The sequence below is a fragment of the Hemitrygon akajei genome, chromosome 12 (assembly GCF_048418815.1).
Source record: "Hemitrygon akajei chromosome 12, sHemAka1.3, whole genome shotgun sequence".
Classification (NCBI taxonomy): Eukaryota; Metazoa; Chordata; class Chondrichthyes; order Myliobatiformes; family Dasyatidae; genus Hemitrygon; species Hemitrygon akajei.
In genome coordinates, this window is record NC_133135.1 from 30,704,080 (window position 1) to 30,720,291 (window position 16,212).

Here is a 16,212-nt window from a genome sequence, read left to right on the forward strand (position 1 = left end):
AGAAAATTTTGTATTTTCTTAATTTTTGTTTTCTATTGCTATTTTCAACTTTCAATAATTCTGTGAATTGAATGGGTAGTTTAAATCCCAATAGCCAGTATTGTTGCTGCCTGAAGAATAACTTTTTGATCTATAATTAATAAAGAATTCTATTTCTCAAAGTAACCTGCTGGGATTTCCACATGATAATTTAGAAAATATTCAATGCTCAAAGTCAATTAGAGAACAGCTTTATTGGACATAGAGCACTACAGCACAGAACAGACCCTTCAGCCAGTGATGTTGTACTGTCTTATTAATCTACTCAAGATTAATTTAACCTTTCCCTCAAAACAATGTTCTAAGTTCCATGAATAAACCTAGGAACTATTTGTTAATTATCATGTCATTTTAGTAAGCTGAGTGAATATAGATAGATATATTAAAAGTTCCCTTCTCTTTCTCTTCCCAAGAGTATAACTTTGAAAAAAGAATTGGTATTTAGAATTAAATTAGTGAGATCCACATATTGAAAGGAGAAGGATGTCTGGGAGAGAGGCATTTGAAGGAGGCTCTTTGAGTGTATAGCAGATGGTTTTTAATCACAGTAGGCACAGTTCTTTATGCTGATATTGGTTATTGTGATTCATAAGCATCCAGTTAGAAAGCATCGGCTAATCAATCGTTGATCCAGATATGAGGATGTGAATTAGCAGTAGAATTAGGTGGCTAGACCCTTCAAGCTTTCTCCATCATTTTAATAAAGTGGCTGTTCTGAATGTAACCTCAAATTCACTTTCTCCCTTCCCATTTACTCATGATAACCTTTCACTTCCCTACTTGAAGAGTCTATCCTCCAATATAAAAATATTCAAGGGCAATGATTCTACCACTCTTCCAAAACCCAGAAAAGAAGAACTTATGCCTCTTTTCTTCATTAAATAGATATCCCTGTTTTTTAAAAAAAGTGACTTTGGTTTTAGATTCTCCCATAAGAAAAACTTCCTCTCCATATCCACCCTGTCAAGACTCTACAAGGTCTTTCATATGTTTGACTGTTCAATTTTCCACATAGGACAAAGCAGCAACTCTGTGTATGGGTCTAGTTAACTATCTCTGAATGTGTCCAATATATTAACGACTTTCCTTATGTTAGGAGACCATTACTGTGCATGATACTTCAAATGTGGTCTCATCAATCAGAAATAACTGAAATATAAACTCCTGGTTTTTATATTCAGTTCCCCTTACAATAAACAATGCCATTCTGTTAGTTTCTAAAAATACTTGATACCTACTGACACATTTCATGCACTAATATATCAAGTTTACTCTGCATCTTGGATGTCAGCAATATGTCTCTTTCCAGATGGAATGCTTTGTTTTATTTACTTTTCCTGCTAAATGGACAACGTCACATTTTCCCACCCATTAAGCTTTGTTTGCCAGATCTTTGTTGGAAGTGTTCACTCATCTAACCTATCTATCCCTTTGTAGCTTTGTATTGTCCTTCTAAGTTCAAAACTCTGCTTTCTTTTTGTTATTAGCAAAATTTTTAACAATATTGTCACTCACTTACATCATTTATATAAATTACATACTACAGTTCTTAATAAGTTGGTAAGCATGATTTCTCTTGTATAAAACCACACTAATTTTACCTAAATTTTGTTTTAATTTCCCTGTTACAATGTCTGTTTCAATATTTTATATCACAGATGTTTTTTGATTTCTGTTTCCCTCCCATTTTTGAATAAATGATTTAAATTTGCCTCTTTCTAATCTCTCCAAATTCAGGAAACTTTGGAAAATTAAAACTAATGCACCAACTGTTTCACTATTTGCTTTTTAAAGACTGAGCTGAAGTCCAGAGACGTGTCAACTTTCAACAATGTGTTCAGTAGTGCTTCAATTGTGATTTCATTTTCCTGACTTCCTCTCTCCTTTCCAATTCTCAATTTATAACTTATTTCTGGGTTTTTACCATTGTTCCCTTGTATAGCCTTATGAAAGTATTTGTTCAATTCATCTGCTAGCTTGTTTTTCATTATTAATCGCTCAGTCGCATTTTCTATAGGGCAAGCAATCTTCTTTTCTAAGGAGGGATGGTCTTTGTGAAACCTGATGTACAGAAGACTCTTTGCACAAGTGGAATGTTTCAGAATATATTGGTCTTGTGCTAAATAGAAAACGCTCCTGATCTTTTTCTTGTTGAGCCACGAATTACTTGGAAATTAATGTTAATTGGTTTATGTCTTCATGGAGAAATTATGTCATATACAGGAATTGTTTTAAAATTGCTGTAAGATGCTATGTCAATCTCAATTAATTGTTGCTGACTCATAACTTCCCTGTTCATGTTGCAATGATGCAGATGTGCTAGTTGGCTATAGATGTTCTTAGGCTCCAGAAGAAAAAAAATAGTCTACAAATCACTTAGCAGTGAAAAGTGTTGAAAGGAGACCTATGTAAATTTCAAGTGAAGACAACAATTAGATTCAGAATGATAGCCATTAGTTAAATGATCTTCCAATCTACCCTCAGTGTACATCATAGAAAGCATCAGAAGCTGCATTGTGTACATAAATCAGAGAAATTGCTTAACTGCAACATTAAAATAATGATCTTGCTTTCCTTCCCTGGATTGTGATCACAGTTAAACACACATGAAGATCAAGTTATCATTTTAATGCATTCATCTATTATTTTATAACATTTCTATTCATCGTCAGTTTTAAAGTATGTTAGGAGTAATCCCACGGTTCTGTTATCCTACTTGTTTTCTCTCCATATGGAGCCATCAAGTGCAGAAAATTTGGACTGGGTGATCACTATTTTTCTCCTGGAAATTTTGTAGAATTAACCCCACATTGTATAATTTTGGGTTTCATTTTCTGAAGGCAATTAGTAAATCTGGTCAATGTTTTTTTAATCAAATTAATTTTGAAACATAGCACAGAATCTCCAGCCTAACCTGAAATGCTGCTTTGTTTTATTACCTGGTTAATGAATGTATTTTCTTCAAAAAAAGACGACTCACTTAAATATAATAAATGGTTATGTCTTTATGATGGAGAGCAGAAGAAAATGGTAACTGTCAATTATGAATGAATGAGCATTAGGATTTCTGAAATGATTCCTGAAAAAAATTATAATTTCATTTTTTACTGTAGTGCCTAGTGCACCTCCAAGAAAAGTGGAAGCTGAGTGTGTGAACTCAACTGCAATCAAAGTCACCTGGAAGCCACCAATGACTAACAAGCACCATGGACATATCCGTGGATATCAAATAACTTACGTGCGAATGGAGAAAGGAGAACCACAAGGACATCCTGTAATTAAAGATGTGATGTTATCAGAGGAACAGGTAAGAGTCAGTAGATGAAATTCTGAATCATGAGATGAAGAAAGGAATTATACTATAAGATACATTTACCAAGTGCTAAAATGAAGCAGAATATGCGACTAGTTTTCTCAGATGGATTCTTAAAGTAGAAACCATAATAATGTTTCATTCCATTTGCTTTCTTGTTCGGTTTGAGAATGAAAAATATGTTGTGTTTCTTTTTCTTTTTGATCCTTAAATGGTGTTTGAAATACACCATAATTTCAAGTTCAAGTTTGAATTGTCATTCATCCATACAGGAATATCCAGTAATACAGCCAAATGAAACAGCATTACTCTGGTGCCAAGGTGCAAAACACACTTCCAATAGTCACCTACAGCACAAGGCACACATAATCCATATAAGACAGCAGTAAAATACAATCATGCACAAAAAAGTGTGTGCATTGGTCTATAGTAAAATTTTACCATGAGCTGGAATTGAAAAATGAACTGTTTGGAAACTCTTTTAATTGTTTAGATCTGCTCCCTACCTCCAAAAAAGTAGGAAATACAATTTATTTTGTAAAATAACTAAAACAAAATGTGAAGATATGCACACAATTAAAGTTGTTGACTTGTTGCTGAAGTATTAAAGTATTTTGTGTAATAGGTATCAATATTTTTTGACTTTTTTTGACGACTTTGTGCCTGGGTTGAAGAATGTAACTGGTAAATTATTTGACTGCTCGTAGCAGCTATCATTGCCTTATTTTCTTTACTTCGCGTGAAACCAGTTGGAATCAAAGTAAAACTGATGAATGCATAATAAGACAATTTTGAGATTTTTAGTACTTGGTTAGATACCCATGGTCATGGGTAGGAATGTTAGCAAACATTGCAAAGGTTTTTTTTGTGTGACTTTTCTGCAGCTTCTTCCAGGTTTCAGTAATGTTTAGTAGGTTGTAATGGTAGGTGTCATACTACTCCTACTACTTTTAAGAATTCTTTTTTCATTCTTTATTTCTTGCAATTTTCAGAGAACCTGTCTTGCTTGTTTACCAAATCTAATTGAAACTTTGTTTTCAACACAGCATGCAAGGGTTTACATTGTTCTCAAGCTTAGAAATTGCATTCTCTGTCACCAAATCCAGATTTTTCTTTATAGAGTATGTAAAACCAAATTTTTAATGCCTGGTAGCCTCTCAATAAACATAAAATACAGCAGAAGTATTTAGAACTTATTTCTCATGAGCCTTTGAACCATCAGCAAATTTGGCTACACCACATTCAATTCCTTCATCTATGCATGAGTGGAAATTAATCATCAATTGGGACAACAGCTCAGATTCCTGCAGCAACTCAAGTTGCTTAACAACCTGAAACTTGCTCATTTATGCTAGCTGTTTGTCATGTAAATACCACCAATGCCTTGACCTCCAACCTTGCGCAGTAACCTTTTATATAGCACCTTATTGAATGTCATCTAGAAAGGCAAATATACTATATCTATCAGTTCCCCTTTAATTGCCTAGCTTATTATACCCTCAAAAAGGACGATTTTGCTTTCAAAGTGTCATGTTGAGTCTGCTTGATTGATTTTCCTTTTGCTATTTCCTTGATCATGGATTCTAGCATTTTCTTCATGTCAGACAAACTAAATTTTAGTCTCATGTTTCTACCTTCCTCCTTGTGTGATAGTTATATATGCTGTTTTCCAGTGTTGGGACATGAATAGTGTGTGAGGAAATGTGGTGTTTAATATTATTTCCTCCTATTCATTATTTTTAAAATATTCCAGTTAATAGATGTCTCTTCTACTTTTCTGAAAAAGGCTTTTAAGTGCATTTTATCAAATATCTTCAAACGATAGTGGCAAACAATACTGCTTTTTTTTTAGTAGTATAATTCAGCAGCTCAACACTTCCAAAGAATTTCTTAATTAGGTTTTGTGTAGGCACTGAATTGCTGTCCAAATGTTTCTGAGTTATTCATTTGCTAGTTTGATAAGATAAAATGATTCAACAGTGTGTGTATAGCAAACAGATATAGAAAGTCATTAGTTAAATAATCTGTGATTATTAGGTTGGTCTGATGTTATTAGAAGCAGAATAACCCCTTGGTAGATTTAGTCATGGACTTTCAGACAATGGACTGCCAGATGACTTGCTATGGCTTGTCCTAGTGATAGATGTTAACTTTGAATATAAATTTTGCACCTTGCATTAATCCCAATACTGATAAACTTTGTTCTAACAAGCATATTAGATCATAGATCATAAGATAATGGTGCAGATTTAGGCTACTTGTCCCATCGAGTCTGCCCTCTGAGCCCCAATCGTCCGCCCTCCCCATATCCCTTCGCACCTTGACTAATCAAGAATCTTGTCAACCTTTGCCTTAAATATACCCAATGACTTGGCCTCCACAGCCACCTTTGGCAACAAATTCCACAGATTCACCACTCTCTCACAAAAGAAATTCTTGCTCATCTCCGTTCTAAATGGATGTCCCTCTATTCTGAGGCTGTGTCCTCTGCTCTTGGATTCTGCCACCATAGGAAACGTCCTCTCCACTCTATTGAGACCTTTCAACATTCGATAGGTTTCAATTAAAATCACCTCCCCCACCCCACCTTTGTTCTTCTGAATTCTAGTGAATGCAGGCCCAGAGCCATCAAATGCTCCTCTTATGATAAGCTTTTCAATCCTGAAATCATTTTCATGAACCTCCTTTGAACCCTCACCAATGACGGAACATCCTTTCTTAGATAAGAGGTTCAAAACTGCTCAAAATATTGTATATTTTTGAGTGGAAATTAATCAGTTGATTTAATTGTTGCCTATATTCATTGCTGAAATTTTTAAATCACATATTTTTGTATCTGTAGAGTACTTGAATGCTGCACAGATAATAGCTGATAATCTGTAAAAAGATGTGAAATGAGTTATAAGATAATTGAGGGTGACTGTAATATGCTGTTCTTGATTTTGTAGTTCAGTATTACTTTGTGTTTGTGTAACATTTCTGGAATATATGTCTCATCTCTGATGACCTGAAGTGTGGTATGACAACTAAGGGCTATGCTCTACAAAAGGTTAAACAAAGGGTAAGCAACAGCTACTGAACGAGCATGTCGCAAACACTGCCACTGTAAATACAGTGGCTGAATCTTGTTCCAGTTTGGAAGATGAACCTGCCATTCAAACCAGGGTAAAGTTTATATTTTAATATGTTCTGTAGTTTTTTTTTGTTTATAGTTAGCATGTATCCTTACTAATCTAGTCTGAATTGTCTTTCCTCTAATCCCTTCTTTCTGATTGTCTTTATTTTCCCCCAAACCATCCATTTAGTGGGAGTCTGAGGACACCCAGGATTATGTGAGTAATAAACATGCAATTCTGGGCATGAGCCTTCAATCACAAATCATTAGAGGGATGTCAAAGGTGAATGTTACAAAGCAGGTTTAAGTAAGAAAGAAACAGGTAGGGTCTCAAAAACTATTAGTTCTATAATTTTTTGTTGAGAATTTCTATATTTATGGAAGCTTACTTTCCATTCCATGACTCAATGTAGCAATCACTCTGCACTGTATAGTGGTACTGACCACACCTGCCATGCTTTGTGGCAAGCATGGTCTAGGTCAATGATAAAAAATCACTATCAGATGCATTTTTACATAATCTACCATACAAATTCAACTTTTTCTGGTTCTATTTGACTCTAAACAATGCTTCTGGGGTTAAATGAATAATAAGATTTTGCCTCAGTTCCCTCAGTTTTTGTCCACTTACAAAAGCATAAAACAAATACAAATAGAGTAGAGATTTAGATGTTTCTATTAATAATTGAACTGTCTGCAAATATTTATAAAAGCTTTTGGCAGCTATTATTTACAATCCAGTGCTGGAAAGAGATAAGTGCAATGTTGCAATCCAAAAAAATGTTAGTCTTCCTAACACTAATAACTGTTTCTGATCTGCAAAGGAAATCCCAAAACATCTCGACATTTCCCTTCACAGAGAGAATCTGAACTCGACAGAGGTCAGGACAGAGCCTAGTTCCTTGGAGCTGTGTGCTCTCAAAGCCTCCTTGAACAAATCTGCTTCCCCATGAATAAGATTCTCTGGCCAGACCCAGGCAAGTTCCCTGACGAGCAGTCCCATTAGTCCCATTTGCCTGCCCTTAAGATTTGTTCTCTCTCAGGCATATTCATCAACTCTTTGATTTTTCTTCGTCGTTAAACTACAACAAGGGAATTACAGTATCCAATTAATTTGTCTGCATGCCTTTGGGATGTAGGAGAAAACCAGAGCAGCTAGAGGAAACCTGCATGATCATAGGAAAATGTTCAAGCTTCACAAATACACTAACTTCAGGATAGGATTTGGATCCCTGGAGCTTTGAGGCAGCAGAGCAACCACTGTGCTTCCATGCTGCTCAAGTAACCAACTAAGATAAAATTTTCCCAAAAAAAGTACCATATATTTACAACATGTTAACATGGTACAGTGAAAATTGCTATGCTTGCATGAATTGGCATAGAGTGAGAATGTAGAGATGGGTAAACTGAAAGGAACAATAGAGGTACTTGTTGAGTCTTGAGAAACAAATTAAGAGAAAAAGAGAGAGAGAGTGTACACCTTTGTTAATCTCTTTGACATCCCTCACTTGCTGTTTTGCATTGATCTTCCTCTGTTCATTAAACTGCACATTTGCATGAGAAGTATACCTGCTGGGAGTATCTCATGGGCATTCTACTGTTCTGTTTTAATGGTGCTGGCACAATGCATGCTTTTTTGTGTGATGTTTTGCAAATCGAGGTTTGTTTCATTGGTACTGATTTCATGAAAACCAGTGGTGCTGGAACAATTCATCTGGGTAAATCTCCAGTCTTCACAACAAAACATGATCAAGATCAGCTTGTTTTCAGCATAGCATGAAAGATTTAGGATAAACAATGGAAAGGATCAGTGAGAAAGAACAAACCCACAGTCAACTTAGTATTGACATTCTAGATAGAGAATGTGTGAGTAATTTATTTTCTGGCTACTGAGGATATTTTTAAGTACCTTTCTCAGGAAAAGATGTTCTGGACTTTATCAATTGGATTATTTGTTTAACCAAATTGCAAGTTGACAAAACTCAGCAAGCACGAATGTGAAAGAAAATTGAGCAAACTGAATAGCCAAGACTTCTCCACTTTGCTGCTCAAACTTGAATTTCCCTTACCATGCCTTTCATGGGCCTATTGCTGCCCACAGTAAACACGTATATATGCATGTGGAGATCGAGGTTTCTCATTCATTTCATTACCATAATCTCATGCATTGACCTTGTCTCTGGACTGCCAGTGGTAAAATAATATATAACTTGGTGATATGAAATTTCAAAGTAAACACAATAGAATCAATGAAAGATCACCCCCAAAAGGATGAATAAACAAACAATTTGCGAAAGACAGCAAGCTGTGCAAATACAAAAAGATAAAAATAATAATCCTAAATAAATAAGCATTAAATATTGAGAACATAAAATGCAGAGTCTTTGAAAGTGAATTAATAGTTTTTGGAAATAGTTCAGTGATGGGGTGAGGTAAGATGAGTGAAGTTATCCCCTCTGGTTTAAGAGCCTGATGGTTGAGGGGTAATAACTGTGTGTAAGCCTGGTAGCTTGGGTCCTGAGGCCCCTGTACCACCTTCCTAACGGCAGCAACAAGAAGAGAGCATGGCTTGGATGGTGAGAGACCTTGATGATGGATGCTGCTTTCTTGCGACAGTGCTCCAAATCGATGTGCTCAATGTTGGGGAGGGCTTCACTAATGATGGACTGGATTGTATCCATTACTTTTGTGGGCTTTTCTGTTCAAGAGCATTAGTGTTTTCTTACTTGTCCATGATGCAACCAGTCAATATACTCTCTACCACACACATATAGAAGTTTGTCAGAGTTTGAGATAACATGTGAATCTTGGTGAACTTCAGAGGAAGCAGAGGTACTGCTGTGCTTTCTTCATAATGGATACATGCCAGAGATAGGACAGATCCTCTGAAATGATAACACCGAGGAACTTGAAGTTGCTTGACCTTCTCTACCTCTGATCCTCCAGAAAGGACTGGCTCATGGACCTCCGGCTTCCTTCTGCTGAACTCAGCAATCATCTCCTTGGTTTTTCTGACCCTGAGTGGGGAGGTGGTTGTTGTGGATTCACACAGTCAGATTTTCAATCTCCCTATTATATGAAGACTGTGGTGTTGTCGGCAAACTTAAATATGGCTTTGGAGCTGTGTTTAGCCTCACAGTTATAAAGATAAAGCAAGTAAAGCAGAATGCTAAGCACACAGCCTTGTGATGCACCTGTGCTGATGGAGTTTGAGGAGGAGATGTCATTGCAAACCTGAACTGACTGGGGTCTGTAAATGAGGAAATCAAGGATCTAGTTGCACAAGGAGGTATTGAGGTAATCTTGGAGCTTATTGATTCTTTGAGTATTGAATGCAGAGATGTAGTCATTGTTTGCATCTTTGCTCTCCAGATAGTCCAGGGTTGTGTGAAGAGCCAATGAAATAGTATCTGCTGTTGACCTGTAGAATGGGTAGGAAATTTGGAGTGGATCCAAGTCACTTCTCAAGCAGGAATTGATATGTTTCATCACTTCTCAAAGAACTTCGTGGATGTAAATGTGATGTATAGTCATTGAGGCAGGTTACCACCTTCTTCGGTACCAATATAATTGATGCCTGCTTGAAGTAGGTGGATACCTCAGACTGCCGAAGTGAGAGGTTGAAGGGATCGGTGAATATTTCTGCCAGTTGATCACAGGTCTCTAGTGGCCAGGTACCCTGTCTGGGCCAGATGTTTACTGTGGGGCGTTCACCTCATGGAAGTCTTTTAGCTGCCCCCTCTTCAATGATATGCCGTGGTTCCCTCCCAAATAGTGACCCTTTGAAGGCTTTGTTATCATGTTTTATTTCATGTCTCTTAATATTATTCCCTTCCCTTTTGCCTGTAAAGCTCCATTCATATTTAGTTTAAGGTTGGCAGCAAACTCTCACTTATTGATCGAGGCATTGGAGTGTCAGTTTGAATGTTTATTGATTCACTCATTTGGGAATCTGGGTTCCGGTAGACATCAGATCAACCAGCAGGAAAAGAGAAATATATCTTTACATATTTACATTATTAATTTCCATTCCCAGTTATTAAAGCTCATGAGATTGTCCTGAAATTGAGATAACTCTATTTCAAGGCAATGACACAATTCATCGAAAGAGGCAAACTTAATTGTTTACACAGAATCGCTATTTTTCTTGTCATAAAGAGCAGCATTTCCTTACTAATTTTAGAAAAGGATATAGTACAAATTTTTTTAATGCCCAAATGACCAAGGAAATAAAATGATAAATTGTGTTATCTGTACACAATCTGCATACGCATATCCGATTTAACAGTATGTGGCAGTTGTATTACACACAGATGAAAAAAATACTCATAATATGCTTCTGTACAGAGATCCTTTTTTCTGTTTGCTCACAAATGATCAATTTTACCAGATGACCTGAAAGAATCAAAGTATTATTATCTAAAGTAATTGATTGCAGCATTGGGATGAGGTGACAGTGTGTCTATACTGGTATGCATGTTTGGGGTTTACAGTGCACTTGCTGTTGCTTTTTGATTTCTATAAATTATTTCCTTGGTTGATTCTCTTTGATAATTCTATTGCATTATATCATTCATATGTTTGTATGTTTCTGTAGATTATTGAGTTTGACACCTCTGAAATAACTGTAACAGCTAACAGATGTGATCAATTCACCTGGATTGTTTATACAAATAATATTTTTTTTAATTACCTGGATACAAATGTTGATACAGTGATGATTTTTTACGAAGTGTAGTATAAAGCCTGACAAATTTCAAATTGTTAATTTCTTTAAACAGTCAACAGAATATGTATACATATTTTGTTTATGTTCATTTAAATTAAGATGTTATGTGCTCTGGAGTCATATTTTTGAAAAAAAAAACAACTTCTTACTCCACCCTCAGATGGCTCTTCCCTTTTGTCCAGTTGCTGGATAGGCCTCCTTGGTACATCTAGATGGCCGCCTATATAGCAATCAAATTTATACCTGAGATTCTATGCCAGCAAGGCCTCTGTCCTTTGATTCTCGGCAAATCCTGATTGAGCTTTATTGGTGTATATGTTATGTTGGTTTCTGTGTAACAAATTTATTTCTGGTGCATTTAATAATAGGAAGCTTCCATTGGGGGACTGATGCCTGAAACAACATATTCCATTACAGTAGCGGCATATACCATTCGAGGGGATGGAGCTCGTAGCAAGCCCAAACTGGTTACTACTTCGGGGGCTGGTAGGTAGTATCTCAAGTACTGTAGCCCTTGTCTGCTTGTGCTTTTATACTAAGAGTAGTTCTTTTGACAAGTAGAATTCCTAGGAAGAACTTTTTATTCATCTTGGTATTGACATGAGTTATTAGTGATTACCTTTAAATACACGTAATCTTAAACATTGGCATTAAATGGAAATATTTAGAGATTAAACAAATTATGTTATGCATGCAGAGTTGTAGATGAAAATTACTAATTCAGAATTTTACAGCATTAATTGTTAAACTGAGTTAGATCCAGTTTGATTGATGTCAGGAATAAACCATAAGTTAAGTCCTCCCAAAGTTCTATAACATTGAAAGGAATGAAGATAGTTGGACTCATCTGTAATGGTGATGGAATGGCTATCTAGATCTGAAGGTATTGCACATTTAACTAAGTAAGATGATAAAAATATTGTTGATTGGTAAGCTACTGTTTCGATTTTTCAGATTGCCGGTGATTGTCACAGATTCTCAAAATGTTGTAATCTACCCTAATGTACATCACAAAACACATAATTGAGCCTTACATTGGTGCAATTTTTCACCTGCTCTTTGGGAATTCTTTTTTTAAATAGACTATAACAGAGGAAGAGAGTTGATTGTTGGCGAAAGTTGGATAAAAGTAATCAAAACGTGAGATTCCTGCTTTTATGGGCATGTTTAATATTAGACCAGTAACTTACTGGTTTGAATATATGAATTCTGTTTACTCAATACATTGAGACTAATATAGAAAGAAGCAACTGTAGATTGAGTTTTGAGTGTGCGCGCATTAAAGACTTTTGGAAGAGAGGAAGAAAACCCAAGCCCTGAGAAAATGTGTTTGAGTTACTTGCATTACCTTTCAATGTTACAAGAATATTTGGCCCCTGTGAGACTAATGATTTTGAAAGGTATTTGTGTGAGCTAAATAAGAATATACTCACAAATTTATTATAATTGTGCTTTTTTTTAATCTTTAGTCCCTGGAAAACCAGCAATGGTTATCAGTGTCACTCATATGAACACTGCCCTTATTCAGTGGCAGCCACCACAAGAGATGGTGGGTGAACTGCTGGGTTTCCGACTGCAGTACAGCCGTGCTGACGAAGACGAGCCAAACATAATTGACTTGAGTAAAAATGATGACCATCACACAATTTCGAACATGTACAAGGGGGCCACATACACCTTTCGGTTGTGTGCCAAAAACAAAGCTGGATTTGGTGAGGAGATGGTGAAGAAAATAATAACACAGGAAGGTGTACCAGCTGGCTTTCCACAGAAGCTACATGTTGTGGGACTAACAACATCCACCACAGATCTTTCATGGGACCCACCACTTATGGCACAGAGGAATGGGAAGATGATACTCTACACAGTGATGTACCATGATATTAACAGTATGCAGGACCTCACCAATACTACAAATGAAACTCAAATAACACTGAGTAACCTGAAACCAGACACTACCTATGACATTCGAGTGAGAGCTCACACTTCCAAAGGACCTGGTCCATATAGTCCCAGCATTCAGTCCCGTACAATGCCAGTTGACCAAGGTAAGGACAATTATACATTGAATAATGGCCTTGGCTTAAATGAATGTGGTAATAGTCAGTAATAGGTCCAGAATTTCACATTTATTGCTTCTTTAGAAAAGTAGTCAACATCTGACTGCTGCACTCCTCCCAGTTCACACTGATGTTTGGAGTTATACTACACTGGCAGTCAGAACAAAGCCTCACAGTGCAGTAGGTATTGAATACCATACATGAAGGACTTGAAAGTCGGAAAAGAAAAAGGCAATGTATTATTTCTGAGCAAAAAACTTCAGACAGTCCACTCCAAAAACAAAGACAAAATATGATGAGCACATCTAGCAACCAGGCAAGATCAGTAAGAAAAGAAACAAAGTTGAAGAATCAGGCAAGGTTCTTTGATCAGAGCTGAAAAACTAAAGGTAAATAAACATGTTTTAAGTTGTATTGGCCATGGGGGATGTGCAGATGGATTGAAAAGAATAATGGGATTGACTGATAGAATGCAGGCCAAAATTGTCAAAGAAGCAATTTTTAAAAAATGGGAAATAGAAGGGGAAGGAGACAAAATGAACCAGAAAGGTACAGCCATCTCAGAGAGAGAGAGATTGATTACCTGAAACTCATTGCCAAGTCTGAGAACTGCAACTCTCCCAGGTTCTGTTTCTTGAGCTTGTGTTGATAGACCAAGTAAGAGGTCCAAAGACATAGTTCAGGGTGGGAGAGAGACATAATTAGTGAAGGGAAGGGGGAAGAAGACGTGTCTGGTGGCAAAAGCTCATTGAAGATTGTTGGAAATTGTGGTGGATCTGTTAAATGTGGAGGTTAGTAAGATGAGGGGAAGAGGGAGTTAATCCGACTGAGAGGAGAGGGAATAAGCAAAGAAATTATCTATGCTTGCCCTAAGCAATGTTCAGTAATGATTGATAAATGGCAAATGATAGCTGTGTCATAAAAGTCTAAAAGCAAAAGGCAATGACTAATTCCATTAAAAGAGCATATAAATGCCTACTCTTCAGTCAAAAACATTACCATTGCAATGTCTTCCACCGTCAAAATCCTGGATCCTTCAACTGGATCAACCACATAAATGTTGTGGCTACATAGGTATATTAATAGCTGGTTTTCCAGTGACAAGGGACTCAATTTGACAGCCCAGAGGATCTCCTCAATTTTCAAGAAACATGTCAAGAGCTCATGGAACATTTTTCACTTGTACCTGTGCAGTTTCAGCAACACCTAGGAAATGTACAAAGTAGCCCATCTGATTGGCACCCCACTAACCTTTTTCATGTTCATTCCCTCCTGCATGAGCATGTTATAGAGACTCTGAAAGTTCCTTCCAAACTCAAGTCCTAAACCTCCAAGAAAGTTGGGAGCATCAGATAAACGGAATCACTGCTACTGATAGATTCCCTTCCAAGTCTCATACTATTTAACCTTGGAACCTTTCTACCCAATAGCATTGTGAGGGTATCTACATCAACAGAACTGCCACGGTTCAAATAGGTAACTCACCAAAGCCTCCTTGAAGTAATTTGGGAATGGGCCATAAATTCTAATCTGGCTGGTGATGCTCATATCCTATTAAATAAATATGTTTAAAAAGGTGGATATGTAATTTCTATTCCTTCATTGCTCCCTCACTACCAACAATCATGCCCTCAGATTCACCCTCACATAAACCAGTCTGGAAGGCCAAATATGACTTTTGAACCAGAATTTGGGTGCATATTCAATATGAATCTACAGTCACCTTATGCAGTATTATCTGATTTAAAATCCATACAATTTGGTATCGTGCACTGTCAAAGGCAGTGGTGAGATATTAGTTTGTTCAGTTACTGTTGATGCAGAACCATGTTGAGGAACATCCAATTTATGACCTTTATGACATTTTCTTGTAGTGTTTGCCAAGAATTTTCGGGTGAAGGCAGTAATGAAGACATCAGTGTTGCTGAGCTGGGAAGTGCCAGAAACATATAAGCCAGGAGTGTCTTTCAAGGTTAGTGCAGCATAACAGCATATTAATTTACTTCAGCCCCATCCACCAACTTCAAAGAAAATGCATCACCTACTCTTACCCTAATAACAGAGCAAAATACTTTATTCAGAAATTGAAATGTATCTGGAATCAACTATGTATTTCTTCCATTTTTCTTCATTCCTAAGTGTACACAACTCTCTTCAGTAAATTAACAGCACAGTAATTATGCAATAATGTAGAGCCACAAGTCTTCACCTTGTCTTTTCAAAGGAAATGTCACAAACAGATTTTCTATATTCTACCTGTTGGTTCAGATGCCTGTCAAATCAATATTTAAAGCCCCGTTTTAGTATTATTCTACTACATTAGTGTAGCCTGGGGGTTCCCAACCTTTTTTATGTCATTGACCAATGCCATTAAGCAAGGGGTCCATAGACCTCAGGTTATGATGTAGCCTGGTGTAGCCTATTGTTATCTATTTATAAAGAAACAGCAATACCAACTACTTTCTGCCCTTGAACATTTCCCCCTATGTGAGATAAGGTTTTACAACATTTTACATTCCTGTGTAGGTTTTCATTAGATGTATATCGAGTAACTACATCTTAGCAGGTAATGTTCAGCACCCAATTAAAAGAACATTTAAATCTTGCATTTTCTTGTAATCCACTGCACTGGTCTGGAATGTAATTCATTGTTCTAATTTTTGGTAGATTTTTTACCAATCTTTATAAACTACAGTAAATTTATTTTCTTGTGTACCATGCACCTTGTCTCTCCCCTGATTATTACATGTACTTGAATATTCATGGTTTCTCCAAAAACGAATAGGTGTCATTTTTCGGTATGAATTTCAAGCATTTGTTTCACCTTCCTCTTCAGAAAGTGGGCAAAAAACCTAAAAACTTATGAAATCCTGATCCAGCTATTGAGAATAGTATTGATTAAGTCAATACTTAACTACTATGTTTAAACACGATACCCACAGTGTTTACTGTGATC

The 16,212-nt window shown here is 36.5% G+C and overlaps 1 protein-coding gene across 14 annotated transcripts in view; it reads left to right on the forward strand.

The window, feature by feature from the left end:
- LOC140736838 (receptor-type tyrosine-protein phosphatase F-like) overlaps positions 1-16,212 on the forward strand; it is a 344,443-nt gene that overhangs the window by 219,405 nt on the left and 108,826 nt on the right. For 7 of the 14 annotated variants that reach the window (XM_073062804.1, XM_073062808.1, XM_073062812.1 and 4 more), the window contains 5 exons: positions 3,153-3,346; positions 6,658-6,684; positions 11,565-11,682; positions 12,666-13,244; positions 15,131-15,228. In XM_073062804.1, the coding sequence (XP_072918905.1) occupies positions 3,153-3,346; positions 6,658-6,684; positions 11,565-11,682; positions 12,666-13,244; positions 15,131-15,228 (1,016 nt within the window). The remainder of the gene's footprint in view (positions 1-3,152; positions 3,347-6,657; positions 6,685-11,564; positions 11,683-12,665; positions 13,245-15,130; positions 15,229-16,212) is intronic. The other 7 variants (XM_073062807.1, XM_073062814.1, XM_073062817.1 and 4 more) reach the window with 1 other exon arrangement.